This window comes from Pediculus humanus, genomic scaffold, assembly GCF_000006295.1.
Source record: "Pediculus humanus corporis 1103172108321 genomic scaffold, whole genome shotgun sequence".
In the NCBI taxonomy this organism is placed as follows: domain Eukaryota; kingdom Metazoa; phylum Arthropoda; class Insecta; order Psocodea; family Pediculidae; genus Pediculus; species Pediculus humanus.
The window spans coordinates 180,865-201,417 of NW_002987890.1; the positions used below are offsets into that span (position 1 = coordinate 180,865).

Below are 20,553 nucleotides of genomic sequence, written 5' to 3' on the forward strand. Positions count from 1 at the left end.
TTTTTTTTATTTAAATTTTCATTCCAAAGAACAACAAAAGGAAAAACCTAAAAAGAAAATTTTTTTTTTTTTAACCAAAACAAACGTGGAAGTTAATTACGTGTGACAAGGAATTTTTATTATTATTTAGGAATAAATTTATTTTTAATAATTTTCCTAAAAAGAAAATTTTTTTTTACAAATACTTTCAAAACATTTTCCACGTGTCAATAAATTTTCCGTTTTTTGTTCTGATAACATTTTACGAAACCTTATCACGAATCCCCCCCCAAAAAAGAAAAGAAAAATCAAAAACTTTTCATAACACAAACAGGAAGTTACAAAAAAATTTTAAAATTTTGTTTTTCCTTTTTTTTTTTTTTTCACTTCGATTTCTGTAAAAATATTTACGAATTTGAAATTTTATAAAAAAAAATAAAATAAAAGTTTTAAATTATTTAAATAAATTTTCCTTAATTTATTTTCTATGTTAATTATTCTCAGTTGACAGACAACCCGTTTGTTGTTGTTGTTGTTTTGTTAAAAGAACAAAATTTTAAGAAAAGTATATAAAATAAATTTTACTTTATTTTTTTATTTTACTTCTCATAAATAAATAAATAATGAAAGTGTTTTTCTTTGTTTCCAGGTCAAATAACAAAATAAAAAAATTTGTTTTTAACTTTTTTGGCGCCATTTTTATTAAAAAAACTTTTTCCTATTTGAATTTTATTACTTTATTTTTTTTTTTTATTTTATTCCTTTCCAGTTAACCTAAATATGTTTAAAAAAAAAAAAAAAAAATTTATAGTAAAATTAAAAACGAGAAATTTAATTAAATTAAATAAAAATAATTTTATTAAAAGAAAAAAAAAGAAAATATAATGGAATATATCTCTGGAACGATTGGGATTAAAGTTTTTTTTTTTTTTTTTTTCCATTTAATCTAGAAAATTATATCGAAATCTTGATTTAAATCTTTTTTTTCTTTTTTTTTTTTTTTCGTTAAAGGAGGAAAAATGAAAGCTTTTAAGTTTGTTAATATAAATCCTTTAGATATATATATATACGAGTAATAAATTTGATAAAAAATTTATTTTAGGTTTTCAACTAACTGTGCCACCCATTAAAATTTTTTTCTTCTTTTTTTTTTGCAATGAATTTTAGGGAAAAATTTAAAATCGTGCTAAAAAATTATTTAAATTAAAAAAGGAGGGAAAACAAATGATAAAAATAAACATAAAAATATATATCATCCACGGCAGGGGGTTCCCCCGTCGTGGGGTACACAAAATCCTTTTGATGTAAATTTTTTGTTAGATATTATTTATTCAAGGGAAAACTTTTTTTAATGGAAAATTATTATATTTTCTTTTCTTTTTTCTTGTATTTTTAGATGTTATCAAATAGAACGTTCAACAAATTAACAAATAATGATGATATTACAACGGATTGGTGCACAAGCGAATTTATAACGGAATGTTTATGTTGGCATAATGTTTACAGGCAACATCATAATTCACCACCATTGACTTTAAGCCCTGAAGTATGCGTCCATATTGTAATTAAAATATGTTTAATTGAAACATAATAATAAGCGACACTCGCCCAATTTATCCTTAAATGACATTTTTACGTATGAATTATTTTCATTTTTTAACAACCATTTTGTGTCAATATTACTGTCACAAATAAATATTAATGGCGGTTTTTTTTTTTTTTTTTTTCATTCACACTTATTTACACACCTCGTTAATTTTTTTTTTTTTTTCTAAAAGTAATTATAATTTAGCTTCGGGGTTTGTAAAAATAATTATTTGTTAAAATTTGAAAACGTTTTCGATAATAAATTTGTTAAAAAATTGTTTTTTCTTTTAGTTGTGTAGCTATGCTCAAGAATGGGCCAACACATTAGCACACATGAATATATTTTTCTATAGGCCTGATGCAAAAAATATTGGACAAAATATTTATTGTAGGCTAAATGTTAAAGAACCAGGAGATGTAACTGGACAAGAGGTGGCTTGGTATTGGTATAAGGCATTCAGACAGTATAATTTTATGGGAAAACCTAATTTGTTGCATACTAATTCCAATGCAGGTACCATTTTTCCAAATTGTTAAATGTATGTATTGTTATGTATAATATGTAACTATCATGTCTGTGTTTTAGGTCATTTTACACAACTTATTTGGGCAAGTAGTTGTGATATTGGAATAGGAATTGCAAGGAGCAGAAGTGGAAAAGTTATGGTTGTTGCTAATTATCGTCCACCTGGAAATATAACAGGACAATTTAAAAAAAATGTTTTCCTTCCAACGGATGAAGATGAAAAATTTTTGAAAATCAGACATTGATTTTTTAATGTATTTCAATTTTTTTTTTTTTTGTTATAATCAGCCAATATGAAAGAAAGCTCAAATTTTATCAAACCGTTCATTTTAAATATTCTAATTATTATTCAATTTTAATTTAATTTTTTTTACTCGCAAAATTGACAATCGTTTTGTTAATGATCGCAATTATAAATAATAATAATAATAATGATAAAATATAAAATTTGGGTTAAAACTTGTTAAATTGTTAAACTAAAAAAAAGTTATTAAACAACATGCAAACCTATTAGAAAATTTTTTTTTATTGCATTAAATAAATTATTGTGGTTTTTAAATAATATTGTTAAACGCATTTGTTAATGTTAAATTTGAACATTTTTTATTTAATAAAAAAGCTAAAAATAAAATATTATTATTATTAAAAATGCTTTAGAATAAGTATTGTTATAGTTTTGCTAATATGTTTATACAATTACAAATTATCATTCGATAATTAAACTTGATTTTTTTTCTTCTTTAAATAAAGAAAATAATTTATTTTGTTTTTAACAACTTAAAACTTGTTTATATTTATATATAAATAATTATATTTATTAAAAATTGTTTAAAAATTTATGAATATAAAATTTATAAATATATATATGTATTGTTTCATTTCCTTTACACCAAATACATAAGAAAATAATTCAAATTTAGAAAAAAAAAAAATCCTTTAGGAGTAAAATCACACACATTTCTCTTTACGAAAACAATTATGTTCGATAAAAAATTCTTTTCTAAATTACAGTCGAAATTTCACTCTCATGCACATTTTATTTTAATCAACCATTTTTTCTTATAAAATAAAAATTTAGATAATAATAATAATGTGAATTAATCACTTTGGATAATAAACAGTTTATTCTTAATAATGTCTGTAATTATCTAATGGATTTAGATATAATTACATAATCAATTCTTTACTAACAGTCAATCTTATGTTACAATTTAAGTTGTATAACAAAGTAGCACAAGTTTTTTTTTTTTAAGTTAATTAAGTCTATTAATGTTTAACAGTATATTTTAAAAATTTAGAATATTTTAATTCTTAAAACCTAGATAAACAAGACTAGTAGAATAAGTATATTCCCATATATTTGACATTCTGGCTACTTTGTTTTCTAATTTTGGTTTAGTTTCTTCTGGGAATTTTCTACCAAATTCACCATAACCACAGCATCCTATAACAGGAGTGTTAGGGAAAAATTTACTAAGCGAATCACCTTCCCATATGATTAAATTTTTTACAGCTTTCGCAGAAAGTTGACTTCTGCTACAGCATCTAAAGACGAATAAGAGTCCTTTATTTGTTTTTGGGCACATTTCTCTAAATTCTTCTACTGCAACTTCAATTTTTTTTTTCGTATTAGTCTTTCTTTCAAGCAAAGTTGAAGCAGCTTCCACTTTGTCACCGTAAAAAATTATGTATTTGGTCACTATATTATCAGGTAATGAATCTACAAAGCATCCTCCAACTGCAAATTCCTCTGATTGAACTGTTCTTAAATGTGTGACAAAATCATCTTTTTGAGATATAGTATTGCCATAATTTACATTTTCAGAAATCATTAAAATTATAAGACACTTAATTATTTGATTTTCAAATACTCTAACTTGATTTTTAAGTTCTTCGAAACTAGTACCCGGCTTCCACTCGAATGTTTTTATTCCAACATTAGGTATGCTAGGAATTCTTAAATGTACATAAGGGTGCACACTAGAGTAAAATGATTTTAAAAAATTCGATTTAGGATGTTGAACAAGCTTTGATAAATCATGACAAGTTCCTATAACACCAGCTCGAGATTCTACTAATAAAAATTGTGAATTTTTTTTGCAATATTTTTTTAACATATCTTCTATACTTCTATTTCGGCGTACAAAAAAGGTTATGCTAAAAGAAGATTCAGTCCATATGTCAAATTTTTCTGATTCTGAGTACACAACAAAGGACTCAACTTCTGTGCGTTCCTTTTTAATAGTTTCTGCAACACTTTTCCAACTATCAAATGCTCTTGATACTGTTTCTAAATCTTCTAATGAAAGGTATGAAAAAATTTTTCGTAGAACTTCATATGCTGATGATAAATAATTAATAAAATTATCGGTATCTATACTTCTAATACGATCAAGCTTTTTATTTCTATACGTATCTTCTCCCATTTTAAAATAATAACAAATTATTTGTTTTTTAAGTATTTAATAAATACAGCTATTCAGCTAATAAGATTCATTTGAGCAAATCGACAGTTACCGAAATATTTAACTGAATTTGATAAAAGTTAATATTTATTTTCTTTAAAAAATTCTTTTACTAATTAAAACCATTACATTGATTTAAAAAAAAAACGTATTTGATAAAAATAATAACATAACGTTATTAAAATGCTATTTAAATTCAAATGATTCTAATATTTTTTTCGACATATCGAAAATAGTTTTTGCTAAATCGATTGTTCAAGTTCAGTGTTACAATAGTTACTTTTTATTATGTGCTTGTGTTAATAATTTTTTTTTTTTAGTGTAGTAAAATATAATGTATTTATTAAATTAAAAATGAGTACTTCAAAAAAAATTGAAATTAATCAATCTTCGGTAAGTACTTTTAAAATGTTACTTAATAATTGAAAATCATAAAATAATAACCTTACCTTGTTCGTTTTAATTTAATTTTTTAACTTATAAATCTTGGTAGATATTTTCATTTCAAAAAAAAAAAAAAATTAATTAATTTTCTAATAAAAATTCTTGATAGTACTAATTATATTTTATGAAATAGCTTTTAGGATTAAAAGCAGAAGTACTGAGAAAAAAAAATGAAATTCATTCTGCAAAATATGCTCAAGAGGTAATAACTCAACCGACAAGAAAAAAGTTAACTACAAAATTTGATAAAATAAATGAAGGTGTAGATGAAAGAAATAAAAGAGATGCTGAAGAAATTCAAGAAGAAGCAGAAGAAATTAAAAAATCTCAAAAAATTTTAGAAGCTAAATCAAAATTATATGAAAAACTTATAAATAATCCTAAAAGTGTAGAGAAATCGGTTGATGTTACAGGGTTCCTTGTAGACTTTAAACAGAAATGTGAAGAAAATACGGAACCTGTTAAAATAGAGAATGATGAATCATCTAATGACTGTAGTTACAGTAATTATAGTGATGAAGAAGATTGGGTTGATTTTGTTGATTGTTTAGGCAGAACAAAAAGATGTCACAAGGATGATTTAAGTGCTATGAAAGAGCAAGACGAAAAGCTTAAGCAGTCATTGCATGGTGATAAACCTAAAGAAAAAGAAAATTCTAAAGAATTTCAACTTCCACAATTATGCTCTGAAGATATGAAAAGAGAAATACTAAGGCAAAAATGGGAAGAACAAGAAAGAAATTTATTGGACAAAAAAAATATTCACTACCAGGATGTTCTTTTCGATGGTAAGTTTTTTAATTATTATACTTACTATCAGATTCTTAATATCAAAGATTTTGACAAAATATGCCATTTTTATCAAGTGCCATTTTTAGCCCTTGTCAAGTGTATTTTTTTAAAAACTCAATAAGAAAGAGTGCAATCCCTATTCGAATATTTACCTTACAAAAAATATTCTTCATCTTAAAGTTTTTTGTGCAAAACAAACTACTTTTATAATCGATTATTAACATGTCAGAAATTATTTTTAAAAACCTCATGATTAAGATGTTTTAGCAATTACTTGAAAATTTTTCTGTTGCATTAAAATATAAAAATAAGAGACGTAATTATCGTGACCTAGTTTAAAATTTCGCGTGACAAATTATTATTATTATTATTTTTTTTTCTAAAATATAAATATTAATTATTTTGTGATATTTTAAACTTTGAGTTTTTCATGCGTTTTAATTGGTAATTAGGGTATTTTGTATTAGTCACTGGTTGTTTTGTTTAATTCTAAATATTTTTGAGTTCTTTATTTGACACTGATTATTGAATTCGGAGTAAAATTTCTATGAAAATTTCTAGTTTTCTTTATTAATTAGCGGATTTGCTTGTAAGAAAGAAGAAGAACATTACCCACTTAAAAAATTATTTATTTATCAAGTTTATGTCTTTATATACAACTTAAGCATCTCTCAAATTAAATAAGGTTCATTTGAGTAAAAACTTTTATTAAATATATATTAATTAATTTACAGTAATTAATTAAAGTATACATTTTCTTTTAGTAGTGAATAATTATTATTATTATTTTTTTTTTTCGCTTCTCAAATTTGCCATAGACAATTACTACTAGTTTTCTTGTCGTAGTTTTTTTTTTTTTTTGGTTCACATTAATTTTATTTCATTTTTTATTATTACTAGTTTTGTTTAAACAAGTGATGCGAATAACAAAAATGAAATTAAATAAAGGAAAATTATGGGTTGAGCCGTAGTATTTCCGTTTCCGCTTGCGTTTTTCTCGTTTTCCGTGCGAGATGTCGTTAGCGTGACTGATTTTGTTGTGGTCGGTAACTGTTTACGTATGACTTCTATTCCGACATCACCTTCCGAAGACGTTTCCAAACGTTTGTTTTCGAATTCTTCTTCCAACGAACCACTTCCTTCCATCATCATAGAATCTTCATCGTCTTCCGCTTCCGTTTCGAATGAAGTAATGGTTGCCTCGGTGGGTACGATTTCTCTGTTGCATAGATCGCCCTTGCAATAACAATATTTTATCTTGTTTGCCGTTTTGCAATCTTCTATGGCGACTTGCGAACACGTTTTGGTCACTTGCGTTCCTAAAAGAAAAGAAAAAAAAGGTACGTTGATTAAATAAGTTGTTATTGGTGTTGTGATTTACATTTCTAATCAATTTATTTCCGTACCGTTGGTTTGCGTTAAACACCCTTGAAAATTCGACGTCGGAGGACATTCTCGTATGTAATCCGAATTTCCAATTTGAAATTGTGAACACGGGGGTATGATCGTTCCCTTTGGAAACAACTGGAGAACGTCTGATATGCTTGAACCCATACTCGGAACGCAAACGTAACATCTTTGTTTGCTTTCTTCGACCGATTGCGAAACTGAAATAATTTAATTATTTATTAAAAAAATGATAATTTTTTCCATTTGATAAATCGAATCGAATTTTTAAAAACGTTAACGTTAACGCATTAAAATTTACGATTTGTAGTTTTTATTGTCCCCGAAATGTTTAGAAAAAAATCCATTTCGAGTATCCCTTATTTTTTTTTTCTTTCCCTCCAGCTTTCGAATCTGGAATCGGTCCAAAAACCGGAGGGAAAATATTTTGTACGGACAATGATACAATATTATTATTATTACTATTTTTTTGTTTGTTTCATCGCATTAGTTTGAATCCCATTTTTATTTTCAAGGTTCAAAAAAAGGGTTTTTGTTAAGAATTTAATTTTTATATAAAATAATATTCGTTATCATTAGGTTATGTTACTGTTATTTTTAACTAGTAAAACTAGACATTTTGTTTTTTTTTTTTTTTTTTTTTAAAACTAAAATTCCAGTTCTTTCGGTTTAATTAATATGAAAATAAATCAATCTGAGTTGTTGTTGTTGAATATTTTACGATATTAAATACTAATTACACGCTAACGGAAGAAAATGGTTAAAATAATTATAGAAGTAGTGACAGTTTAATAACGTAAAAATCAAAAAAGGGTTTTTTTAATTTTTTATAAATTACAAAATTTGCCAAAAAAAAAAAAAAATTCTAAACGATGAAATCTATAAAAGTTTTAGAAAAAAAAAAAAACTGCTGATGGATATAAAACAGTTTTTTTTTTTTTTTTTCGCCCCCCTGAATACAATTTTTTTTTTTTTTGGTTTGTTCGAATTTTCGACTTTTTTCGTTTCTTATTATTATTATTATTTTCTTTCCTTATTTTCAAAAAAAAAATTTGCTTCCGTTCAGAAAGTTAAAATTTGTTTCGGAAATTTCGAAAAAGATTTCGATTCGAATGGGGGGGAAAAAGAGAGAGAGAGAGGGGGGGGGGGGGGGGGGGGGGGAGGGGGGGAGAAAAAACCCCCACCGTTTTTTTTTACATGGCGTTTTTTTTTTTTTTTTGTTATAAAAAAAAAAAAAAAAAAAAAAAAAAACGAAGGTACGCGTAAACCTGAATTTCTTCAAACAACTCCACAGGATTCATAAAAATAAAAATAAAACCCACAAACAAACAAACAAACAACAAACAAACATAATATTGATTCACGTGGTTTATTTATTTACAATAGAAAAAAAAAAAAGTGGACTCAAGTGTCAAATGTTGTGTCTGTTGTTTCACTTGCGTGTGCGTTTGTATTCTACGCACACACACACACACACACACGCGTGTGTGCGTGCATGTGCGTGTGCGTGCATAGGAAAATAAATTTTTTTTCTATTTATTTTTACAATTTTTATTATTTGACTAATTGAAAAAGCAGACAACAAACAAAACAAAAAAATTAGGGGTTTTTTTCGTCGTAAGGTTTTCGAAAATTTAATTATAATTAATCTACGGTTAAAAATTAAAAACTGACGAATGTGCAGCAGAAGACGTAGTAGGTTTAGAGGTTCAGGTCAAACAAAATTCTCCCCTCCCCCCGAAAAACCTCTTTTTCTTTATTACCTTTTTTTTTTAATACTTTTTCTTCTTTTAATAAATATTGAATTTCTTTGAAAAAAAATTATGAAATTCTACCTTTTTGCCTTTAAGGTAAAAAATTTTTTTAAATTTCCTCACCGAGGTTTTCCTTGATTTTCTTTTTTCTTTTTCTTCTAAGAATCGGTAATAGGAAAACTGATTTACGATTTGTAATTATGACACCGCATGACAATTAAAAAATTAATAATACCTGAGCTTTATTAAAATTTTAAATTTGCTATGTTGTTGTTGTCGTCATTATAAACAAACATAAACTTTTCTTATTTCGTTTGTTGTTGTTGTTTTTTAGTTTAAATTCGTTAATAAATTTCGTGCGTTTAATAAAATTATTCACGGCATAAACATAATAATAATAATAATAATAATGTTTAATCCCAATGTGAATTTTTTTTTTTTTTTTTTGTAATTTGAACAATTTGGATTTTTTTAATTTTAATTTTTATTATTATTATCATTATCATTTTCATTCCTTTTAATTCGTTTTTTTCGGTCGTTGTTTGTTGTTTTCAAAAAAAAAAAAAATAAATTCAGGTTTTGTTGTTTTCGTTAATTACAAAATTCACAAAAACCCGTAATTATAATTGAAGATTCATTTTTTTTTAAATCAACGAGATTTGATTTTTATCAGAATTTTTAGGTTGTTGTTTTTTTTTTTTTTTTCGTTTTAATTAAGTTTTTTTTTATTTTTGTGGGGGGAGCCGGGGGAAGCGAAGGGAGGAGGTATTAAAAAAACACATTATGTTTGTTATGTTGGTAGTGGTAGCCGAGCAAAGCATTTTTTTTTAGATTTTAAGAAAAAATAATTTGTTTTTTTTTTTTTTTTTTGTCGAAGATTGTCTCTTACAATTTTTTATTATGATTTTTGGCATAATTTGTTTGTTGTCTGGGTAGCGTGGAGTGTGCGTGTGTGCGCGTGAAAAAAAAGTTTATTAAAAACTTAATTTTAAAAAAAAAAATATTTTTTTTCTTGTCGTCGTAACATAATATTATTTGCTAATGAGAATTTAATGAATTTCACTTTTTTTTTTTTTTTTTTTTAAATATTATTTGAGATGTTAGTTTTAATCAAAAGGTGAAATACCTCATAAATGCCTTGTTTGTCAGCCGGGTGGGGCTCGAAATTCTGTTTTTTTCCTCAAAATATTAATGCAGAAAAATTTTTTTTTTTTTTTTTTTTCTACGTTGAAAAATAATTTACGGTGCAATGATGAAAAACAATAACAATAAAACGGATGCTAGACATTTTAACATAGTTTTTCCTCTGAATTTTTTTTCCCTACATTTTTGCATTCGTGATTTTAAAATTTAAATTGGAAACCTTAAACGCGTCGGATTTTCCCGCCTTTTTTGCACTTTTTTTTAAAAAAGTTTTGCGATGTGAGGTTCGATTGTTTTCACATATCTAATCCTATAGAGTTTTGTCGCTTATTATTATCATTATTATTATTGTTTTTAATTTGAAATCGGCATAAAGTGAATGAGTAATTAAGTCGTACAAAAATAGACGTGTTGACAATGTCGTTTTTTAAATTGCGGTTATTTTTATTGTTTAATTTTTTTTAGAATGAAATGCTGTTGCTTCATTCAATTTTTTATTTTACACATTTACAAACAGAGATGAAGTGTGTTTATTCCAGTGTTTAAAAATTATTTTATGTTAGGAGGGGAACCATTTATAAATTGTTTTTTAAATTTTTAATTTATTCAAAAAGTCCACAAACATTTTTAAAATGTTTAAATTTGAAATGTTTTTTTTTTTTAAAAGAGTATTGGCTTCATTTAAAAATTAAATTTGGCGTTTTTGTTTTGACCGTTGTACGCTCTAATAGTCATTTAACGTATTGAAACAATTTTAAAAACAAAGAAGAAAAAGAAGATGAAGAAGAAAAAGAAAGAAAATCACCTAACGTGAACCTTTTTATTTTTATTTTGTGTTAAAAGTTAATAAAATTGACAATTAAAAAAATTTTATGGGAGGTTTAAAATCGATAAACCTGGAAAAGAAAAAGGAAAAAAAGGAAAATTTAGTGATTTGCGTGCTAAATTTTTACATGGTGACGTCACCGTATTTCAAACAGCTGGAAAAAAATTGTTTTTTCGTTTGGATTGTTTGTTTTTGTTTATAAGAGAGAGAGAGAGAGAGAGAAAACAATAAAAACAATTAAGTAATAAGTTGTTATTATAATTTATTTGAGAATTTAATGGGGTTTACATGTAAAAAAGAGACAGAAAGAGGGAGGGGAGAGAGAGAGAGAGAGATAGAAAATTTTGAACCTTTGCTCAGTTTCTGGTTTTTTTTTTTTTTTTATAAAACAAGAGTTGAAACATTCGCGGTTTTAATTTTCAATGTAAAATTTTAATGATGTGACGTAACCGAGAAATAATTTTTTTTTTTTTTATTGTCGTCGTCGTCGTCGTCGTCGTCGACGACGCCTCATTCCGGTTGTCTAATCGCATCCGTTGTTGTGTTTGTATATCTTGCACCTGATTAAATATTTGAAAGAAATTCGAAACCCCCCCCCCGAGGGTTTTCCGTGGAACGCGGTGAGCATTTCGAAAAGAATATCATCCATCATTTTTTTTTGTCAAAAATTATACTCGGAGATGATGAAATGGCGAGAAGATTTTTTTATTTTTATTTTATAAAGTTCATTCAATTTTCTTTTTTTTTTTGCTGTTGGGAAAAACCCCACGCATCGAAAGTTGATTACGTAGATTAATTTTCCGTCTGGAATATTCTCTTTTCCTATTTTTTTTTTAATGGATGAGGCAATGACATCATTATTTTCCCCCCCTCTCTCTCTCTCTCCTTTTTTTTAATCTTTCTTGTTTGTCGAAACTTTTTTGGTGTAAATAAATTTTCTTTTTTTTTTTTTTTGTTAATAAGTTTTCCAATCGAAAATTTTAGGTTTGAATAAATGTATAAATATCGAAATTACTATAATAATAATAATCAATTAATGTTTTTAATTGTAAATGTTACTCTTATCGATACTGAACAGGTGGCACGCACGCACACGCACATACGCACTTGAACGCATTTGTTTAAATTTTTTTAAAATTTGTTGTTCATGGTCAAACGACGATTTGATAAAAATTCGATTTTCTATCGATCCTTAATAATAATAATAAATTGATAGATTTTTTGTAGAAAATATTCACCTGTTTCTCGTATTATAAGATAATAATAATAGTTTTCATCCGTAGGATAAACGGGGAGGGGAGGGGGAAATATTTAAGAGGAAATGCATTAAAGATTTGGCAATTGTTTTGGCAGAAATGAGGTTTCTTTTTTTTTCGTTTAGGTTCGTAAACCTTTTTCAAAGCTCGGGTTTTCTCGTGGAAAGTCAAAAAGGAAAGGAATAAAGTGAAATATTATTTTAAAATAAGATTTCTTATAAGAATTTCTGACACGGTTTTCATTTTCTCTCTTCACATTATCTTATTTCGTATTCTATTTAAAGTTTTAGCGTTTAGAAAAAAAAAAAAAAAACAAGGGAAACAAATTTTCCCGCCATTCAAATCGGGTCGTTTAAAAATTTATTCATTATTTTATCATTATTATTATTATTATGTATAAATTGATGATTAAAAGCGATCGAGGGTTGCAGGGGATTGCAGGAAAAGTTTTTGCGTAATGGAAAATTTTTTAAAAAATGCGCATTTTCCGAAAGTTTTCCAAATTATGTGAGTCAATGTTTTTTTTTTTTTTTTTGTCCCTTGACGTTAAAGATTGAATCATTTCAATGCCTTTTTTTTTGTTTTTAATAAATTAAAAATGTTTGAAATCTAAAGTAATAAATCACTTTCTTCGAGTTTATAAAAAAAAAAAGAAAAGAAAAAAGAAAATACAAGAAAGTACTGTCTTATTGATTAGGGAAAAACAAATTTTGAAATTGGAATAAAAAATATTTATCATCATTATCATCATCATCATCGTCATCATCATCATCATCATCATTATGACCATTTAATAAGTTTTAAATGAAAATTTTAATGGTTTTATTTTATATCAAAAGGCGTAGTTTTACGTTTAAAAAAAATAAGGAAAAAAATTGGTTATTTAATATATCGCATAAAAATATGCCACGCCTAATTATTGATTTAAAACGTCAATTAATACCAACCCCCTCACTCGTCCCCCCCCCCCGCGTGCGTACCTAAAAAAATTTTTTTTATTATTTTTTTTTATTTTTAATTTTACCATTTTTAATGTTAACTTGTCATATCTTCATTTTTTTTTTTTCGTGGCTTCGTCGTTTGTTATTGCCACGACAGTTTCTCTCTCTCTCTCTCTCTCTCTCTCTTCGATACGGGCCTTTAGTTATGAAAATAAATTTTTATCGGTCATCGATATTAAATATTTTCCTAATCAAATGTTTACGATGAAAACGTTTCGGTAGGTCGTATAACTTTTCCCGAAAGATTTTTTTCTTTTTCTATTTTTTTCTATTTTTTTTTTTTTTATATCTTTTTCTTTTTTTTATTTTTTCTCTCTTCATTCTTAACATTTGACCCTTTGTTGTCGTAATCACTTTATGGAAACTCCATTTGCACATAGGGGGTTATCTATTGGATTGTTGATAACATTTGCCTTATTTCCACTTCCATTCACTTTTTTTATATAAATTTTCGAATTTTTTTTTTTTCTTTCTTTCTTTCTTACATTTTATTTCTTACGTGATCTTTTTTTATCCTAAAAATTTTCCTGGGATTAAGTAATTTCATGTTTTCCTATACCAGTTTCTAAAAATAAATAAATGGTAAAAAAAAATCGATGTCTTTCGATGCGAACGAATAAAAAACCGACAATGTGGCACACGAACGTAAAAATGTAACAAAAACGTTCGTTTTTGTTTGTTCGAAAAAAATAATCTTTTCAACGGCAATTGTTTCTATTCGACGTGCGGTAATAATAATAATAATAATAATAATAATAATAATAATAATAATAATAATAATAATAATAATATCAAATTGTCGAAACGAAGTAAGTAAAAAAAAAAAAAAAAAAAAAACGGTTTTGCGTGCCGGAAAATAAATTTTTTTTTACGATATCGAAAATAGACTGCCCCCTCGTTATTCTCTTCAAGTTTTACCCCCCGCCCTCCGCCGAATCGATATTTTTCATTGAATTAATAATAATAAAAAAATTTTGTTGAAAAAAAAAAGATTTCAAAAGTTTTCGGAAAACATTTTGTCAACCTTTAAAAAAATTTTCTTCTAGGAAAAGCGTAAAGAAAAACGAGTCGTTTCTCTGTCGTCTGTTGTTTTTAACCCGTCCCTTTTGGGTTTTTATTCCGGTTTTAATTAAAAAATATCAAATTTTAAAGTTGAAAATGTTTTCTTTTTTCCCAACGTGCAAACATAAATTTTTTCATATTTTCTGCCGGGTATTATTTTTAATAAAAAAAAAAAAGAAAAGAATTTCGTGGTGTATGGATGTGAAAGAGTGTATGGAAGCTGTCGTTCGGAATCAAAAAAGAAAATACAGCAGAAGTTCGATTTTTTTACAAAAAAAAAAATGGCGTCTACAGTTTTGTGTGTGTGTGAAAAGCTGTTGATGGGACTCAGACAAGTGCGTAAAACTTGTGTCGTGCGTAGAAGCGAAAATAATGATAATTAATAATATATAAATATCTATCCTTATCAATGCGTGACGATTCGTCGTTTCTAATCAGTGCCGCAGGTAATATTTTAAGAGAGAAAAAAAAATATGTTGTATAACGTTCGGTTGAATGTTTGTTTGTTTGTTTTTGTTGAAAAAGAATTTCGAGGAACGTTCGAATGACCTTGAAAAAAAAAAATGTCGACCGGATACGTACGACAGAGGAAACAAATTTGAATTTTCTTCTGCTTTTTTTTTTTTTTTTCGTCTTCGAATTTTTTTTTCGTTATTGTTATTGTTATGATTATTATTATTATTATTTATGATTATTTTTCTGCGAAAGGTTGATTACCTTTTTCTTTTTTTATTTAAATTTGTTGTTAACTTCTTCCATTTTTTTTTCTGTTTTTTTCAAATGTTTATTTCAATGTTCCTGTTGTTTGTTTGTTTGTTTTCTTTTTTTCTCTTTCTCTGAGAGAAAAGATTTGTTGCTTTTTTTTTTAATATTTTATTTTCGATATTAATAATAATAATAATACAATAATCTTATCTGTAAAAAGATGACAGAAGAAGAAGGGAGGAGAGGAGAATAATAGTGGCAAAAGTTCATACGATACAAAGTTCAAAAAACCATTATTTTTTTTATTGCTTAACTGTTTTTTTTTTAAAAATCTTCTGCTACTACCACTACCACTACCGATCATATCTGAAAACTTTGTGTCCCCCCCCTCCTTTTTTTTTATCCATTTATTGCGCATTAATTAATTTTAATTTTTTTAATAAGTAAATAAATAAAAAGTAAGAGAAATAAGAAAAAGTTATTTTTTTAACGGCGATGTTTAATTATCGATTATTTTTGCGTCTTTTTTTTTTTTTTTGTATATTTACACATGTACGTATATCATTTAGTTATCATCATTATCTTCTCTGGCATTTGGTGCAAATCATTATTTGACAACGCGATGATCAAGTGATTTTTTTAGAATTTTACATTTAACAAAAAAAAAAAAAAAATTTTGATCGGAATTTAATCTCGATATAATTTCTAAAACTCTCGAAAAATTTTCTTTTATTTTGTTTCCAAAGCGTTCGCATAAAGTTTTCGATTTCTACGTCTCGGCATACATATATGTGCATATCGTTTGTCATAAATTTATTACGTTTTAAACGATTCGCACTCAAAAAGTCATAGGTGATAAATCAAGAAAAAAAGGAAAATGTCAACCGCCGCGTGAGGTTAAAACGTTACGGTTAACAACGACGACGACGACGACGACATACAAAAGACTTGAAAACTTGCCCTTTTTTATTTACTAAACGTGAAAAAAGGCGTGGAGGTTATTAAATAGTAATTTACAAAAAAAAATTAGTCGATTAGGCGTTGGGGGGCTGAGGGGAGATGAGGTTAGGGGAGGAGAGGTGTGAGGTGATCATCAGTCAATGAAATAAATTTTTTTTTTTTTTCGCAAATTCTACTTCCGGTCGGAAAATTCGGTCGGAGTCGTTCGTAGAACAAACACGTGAAAAATTTTCTCGTAAAAAAAAATTTCCCGCGTTTGTTTGTTTAATGGTTTTCCTTATCTTAATTTACTCGGAGGTAAAACAAACAAAACAAACGATTTCGTTCCTTTTTTTGCACGTAAAACGCGTGAAAGATTTTCGGGAAGAGAAACGTCATCGTCGCGTCGTCGTTAAAATTTTTGTCATCATTTTCGTTTTACCAAGTGTCATGTCACGCGTTAATTGATTTTGTTGAAAGAAAAAGAAGGAAAAAGGGGGAAGAAAGAAAGAGAGAAAGAGAAAACAAATCGTTTGTTTGTTTTTCGTGTGTGTGTTTGTGCGTCCTCGTTTGCGTATCGAATCCTGAATTTTCGAAACGGTTTTTTTTTCTATCTCTCTGTCTCTCGAATGTTTTTGGAGAAATGTGAGAAAATTAAGAAATTTTTAAAAGGAAAGAGAGAGAGAGAGAGAGAGAAAGAGAGACAGAAGATAATTGAAAATTAATAAAAATCGATTATCGAAACGTTTGGACAGCGAATTGAAAATTTGTTTTTGTTTTGTTTTTTAAATTTTAAATTTTTTACAAACGTCTTTGATGTTGAATGTTTGTTTGTTTGTTCTTTTAACATTTCATCCCTCGATGATCAACACCCTTATTTTAAGGGATTTTTTTTTTTTTTTTTGGACAAACTAATAAATAATCGAAATAATGTTTTTTTTTTCTTTCTCTTTCTCGTGTGTGCCTTTCGAATTCTCATGTTTTTTTTGTTTTTGTTTTGTTTTTTGAATTTAAAAAAAAAATTTTTAATGGGATTTTCGGTGGGGGGATGGAGGGTGGGAGGGGGTTGTAGAATAATACTCATGTTTTTTTTTTTTTTCCTGTCAAATGCCAAACAAATGTGGCGTAAAAAAAAAAAAATTTTTTTTATTTTTTTTTTTGTTGAAAAAACATTTATTTTAAACTTTGTCTTATTTCTTTTTCGGTTGTTGTTGTTGTTGTTGTTGTCAAATTTTTTTTTGTAGAAAAACTTTCGAATCCATGAAATTGTGTAACTTTTACTACTTTGTTACTTTTTTTTTTTTAACGTCGTCAATGACGTTCGATGGTTTTTTTTTTTTTTTTGTCGAATTCGAATTTAATTAATCGAAAATCAAAACTGGAAATGAAGTAATAGTAGCAGTAGACGATTTTTTTTTTTTTTTTTTGTCTTTTTCTCGTCGTTTATTTTTTTTTCCGTCATCGAAACCATTTTGTTTACCTTTTTTTTAACGAAACACGACAATCATTTTTGGTTAACGACAAACTTAAATTTTGTTTTTTTTTTGTTTTTTTTTTCGTTCGATTTCCGGTTTTTTTTTCTTATTCGATGATTTTATTTTAATGTGGAAAAGAGCCGCTAATTAAATCGCTCAAGGAAAAAATGAAAAAAAAAAATTCAAAAATAAAAATAATAATAATAATAATAAAAATTTAATTTTTAATAAATTAATTGGCAGGAAAAGGTGTCGCGCGCGACCTTTTTTTTTTTTTTATTTTTTTAATTTTTTTTTACAAATAACTTAAACGAACTCGGTTGTCGTTTTGATAATTTTGAAATCGTTCCAATAAATCACTGTTTGTTTGTTTGTTTTTTTTTGGGTAGAAATCGGAGAAATTTACCGTTTATAAATCTACCGTTAAATGATTTCGGTTTAACGCCTTTAAAATAAATTTTTTTATTTTTTTGTATTTTTTCATCTTAAAGTTTTAAACGTTGAACACGTTGCGTTATATTATTATTATTATTATTATTATCATTATTAATTTTCCTCAATAAGAAAAAAAAAAAGTTTTAAAAATTTTTCATTAGTTTCAAACTAGAAAAAAAGGAAAATTTTTTTTTAAATTTTTTAACATGTGTTTGTTCTTACCTGTCCAGATGTTCATCGTGAAAATTGTTTGAAGTAAAATAAAAATCCGTAGCATTTTCCAAAAATAATTAAATTTAATATAGTTTTTAATAATAATAATAATAGTTTTTGAAGTAAGTAACGTCACCACCGGCACTTATACGTTTAATCGACAACACTCATGGTGATTTTTTTTTTTTTTGTCTTTATTTACCTGAAACGCGACAGTTTTTATTGTTAAATCGAAAAAAAATTTTATTATTTATTTATTTATTAGAAAAAATTCGCGAGAAGAATAGCAGAAGAAAAGAGAATTCAAAAAGAAGAAAAAAAAAAAAAAACGCGGTTCGAACGCGAAAAAATAAATAAATAAATAACGTCAACAAAGAAACTGACACTCAATCAATTAAATTTTTTAAAGATTAAATCAAATAATAATAATAATAATAATAATGATTATTATTATTATTATTGTTATTATTAATATTATTTGTATAAATGGTGCGTAGCAAAAATAGTAACCGGTTTGTGCAATAGGGTCAAATATGTGGCAAACGTTATCGTTATATTGTTAATAAAACGTAACGTGGGGGGGCGTCGGGAGAAACAAACGATTTTACGATTTCGATATATTCTCTCTCTCTCTCTCTCCCTTTATCATTTCATTTATCATTAAATTTTCGAACTCCAAAAAAAAAAAACAAAAACAAAAACAAAAAGGTCACACGGAGAAGAAAATTCATTTTTTTTTTTTTAAATATATATCCAGTTATCCATTTTGAAAGATGTCAACACGGTTCGTTTGATCGTTAATTATATATTTGAGAAAAGGGAGGAAAAAAAAAGAAAAGATGTCGACGTCGTCGTCGTCGACGACGATTTCATCTCCTTTCCATTTGATTATTTAGTCTATGAGAAACATAATTAATAATGTTATCGCCTAAACAACATAATTTAGCAGCGCTAAAGAAATTATTTACGTTGTTGGAAAATTTTTTTCTTATTTTTTTCTCTCAAATTGATAACATTTCAATTTCGACGATGTCATTTTTCACATTGCGATAAAAAAAAAAATCAATCGATAATCGATCGATCGGTCGATCGATCGATTTATTTTTATTTTGGAAAACGAGCGCAAAAGGGGAGAACTGAACCAAATCTTTTTACCGGTTTTTACCATCGTGTGTGTCACATCGAGCCGGGGGGTGGGGTGGGGGGGCCGATGGAGAAAAAAAAAAGAAAAAAAAGTCGTTCGAATTTTATTACAACGTTCGATTAGATCGTAAATATTTTTTTTTATTATTTAATTGTCGTTCCGTTCGAATCGTATTTGATTTAAAAAAAAAAAATTGAATTTCAGGGCGTATAATTGGTACGACTGGGAAATAAAAAAAAAAAAAAATTTTTGATTTTTGAACTCGTTCGAATTATCGAAAACGTTGAAATTTCCAAAAAAAAAAAAAATATTCATTTTACGGAAAATCTTTTTTTCGCAGTCGGTTTTATTATTATTATTATTGTTTTGTTTCCCTCCGAAATTGAAAATGTGCATACACGCGAATATAATACACACGAAAAAAAAAAAAAAAAATTTACGTTCATAAACACAAACCGATTTTTATTTTTTAAAAAAAAAATTTATTTATTTACAAATAAATAAAAAAAATTAAATAAAAAAAACTCGAAATCGCGGAATTTGGTGGCGGCAACGACTTTCGACGATGTCGGCGGCGGCGACGACGACGGCGGCGGTTGCGGCGGCGTTGAAAATGATTCTGTACCGGCTCCCTTCGAGTTTCATGACTGACTGACTGACTGATTCGCTCTTCGATTCCCGTTTTGTGACTTTTACGTTACGTCAGTACCGTAAGCAGACTCCTCGTGAAAAAAGTTTTGCTAATTAATATGATATTACCTCGAAGGGAAATTTGTCGTATGTGTTACGTCGTAGTCGAAATGTCGAAAGTTTTTTTTTTTTTTTAAATTAAATGTGACATTTTATCGCCGATGGCGGTTATAATATAAAAATTTAAGGTGGGAAAAGGGGGTAGGGGCGAAGAGAGGATGAAAAAAAAAAACCTCTGACGAAATTGTAAGATTTTTTTTTGTTATTTGTTCGGTTAAAAAACGAACGTGTCGATGTTTGCCAAATATTTTTTTTGCTGAACGTTTCGAACGGCCATTTTGCCTGGAAGTCACGTGGAAAATTATTTACGTTCGACAGTGAGGAAGTTTTTGTCGTTTTGTCGAATTTATGTTTCCGGTTTTTAAAAAAAAAAATTTTTTTTTTTATTACCTCAGTTTTGGATGTTAATATTATTAGAGAGAGAGAGAGGGAGAGAGAAGAGGTTAATGTAAATATGAAAATTTTTTTGCTTTTGTTTAAATTATTACCGTTTGGTTAAAGTGGAAGTATTATTATTATTATTATTTTTTTTTTTGTTAAACAAATATGTTTAAAAAAAAGGCGGTTTCCATGTAAAGCACAAAAAAATTTAAAATGAGTCGGTTTGATTTGTTTTTGTCTTGTTGTATTTTTTCACAATGGAAATAATT

At 26.8% G+C, this 20,553-nt stretch overlaps 4 protein-coding genes across 4 annotated transcripts; 2 read left to right on the forward strand and 2 right to left on the reverse strand.

Moving 5' to 3' along the window:
- Window positions 1-1,375: 1,375 nt before the first annotated feature.
- On the forward strand, window positions 1,376-2,337 carry Phum_PHUM613160 (Ves G 5 allergen precursor, putative; the record flags this gene model as incomplete). Its single annotated transcript, XM_002433046.1, has 3 exons — window positions 1,376-1,525; window positions 1,858-2,080; window positions 2,153-2,337. 3 exons carry the CDS (start codon window positions 1,376-1,378, stop codon window positions 2,335-2,337), a joined length of 558 nt encoding a protein of 185 aa, XP_002433091.1.
- Window positions 2,338-3,220: 883 nt separating this feature from the next.
- Phum_PHUM613170 (uncharacterized protein) lies at window positions 3,221-4,209 on the reverse strand (the record flags this gene model as incomplete). Its single annotated transcript, XM_002433047.1, has 2 exons — window positions 3,221-3,240; window positions 3,411-4,209. The coding sequence occupies 2 exons, from the start codon at window positions 4,207-4,209 to the stop codon at window positions 3,221-3,223; spliced, it is 819 nt and encodes a 272-aa protein (XP_002433092.1).
- A 702-nt stretch (window positions 4,210-4,911) lies between these two features.
- On the forward strand, window positions 4,912-5,914 carry Phum_PHUM613180 (uncharacterized protein; the record flags this gene model as incomplete). Its single annotated transcript, XM_002433048.1, has 3 exons — window positions 4,912-4,950; window positions 5,135-5,789; window positions 5,868-5,914. The coding sequence occupies 3 exons, from the start codon at window positions 4,912-4,914 to the stop codon at window positions 5,912-5,914; spliced, it is 741 nt and encodes a 246-aa protein (XP_002433093.1).
- A 785-nt stretch (window positions 5,915-6,699) lies between these two features.
- Window positions 6,700-7,347, reverse strand: Phum_PHUM613190 (uncharacterized protein; the record flags this gene model as incomplete). Its single annotated transcript, XM_002433049.1, has 2 exons — window positions 6,700-7,112; window positions 7,200-7,347. 2 exons carry the CDS (start codon window positions 7,345-7,347, stop codon window positions 6,700-6,702), a joined length of 561 nt encoding a protein of 186 aa, XP_002433094.1.
- Between the last annotated feature and the right edge of the window lie 13,206 nt (window positions 7,348-20,553).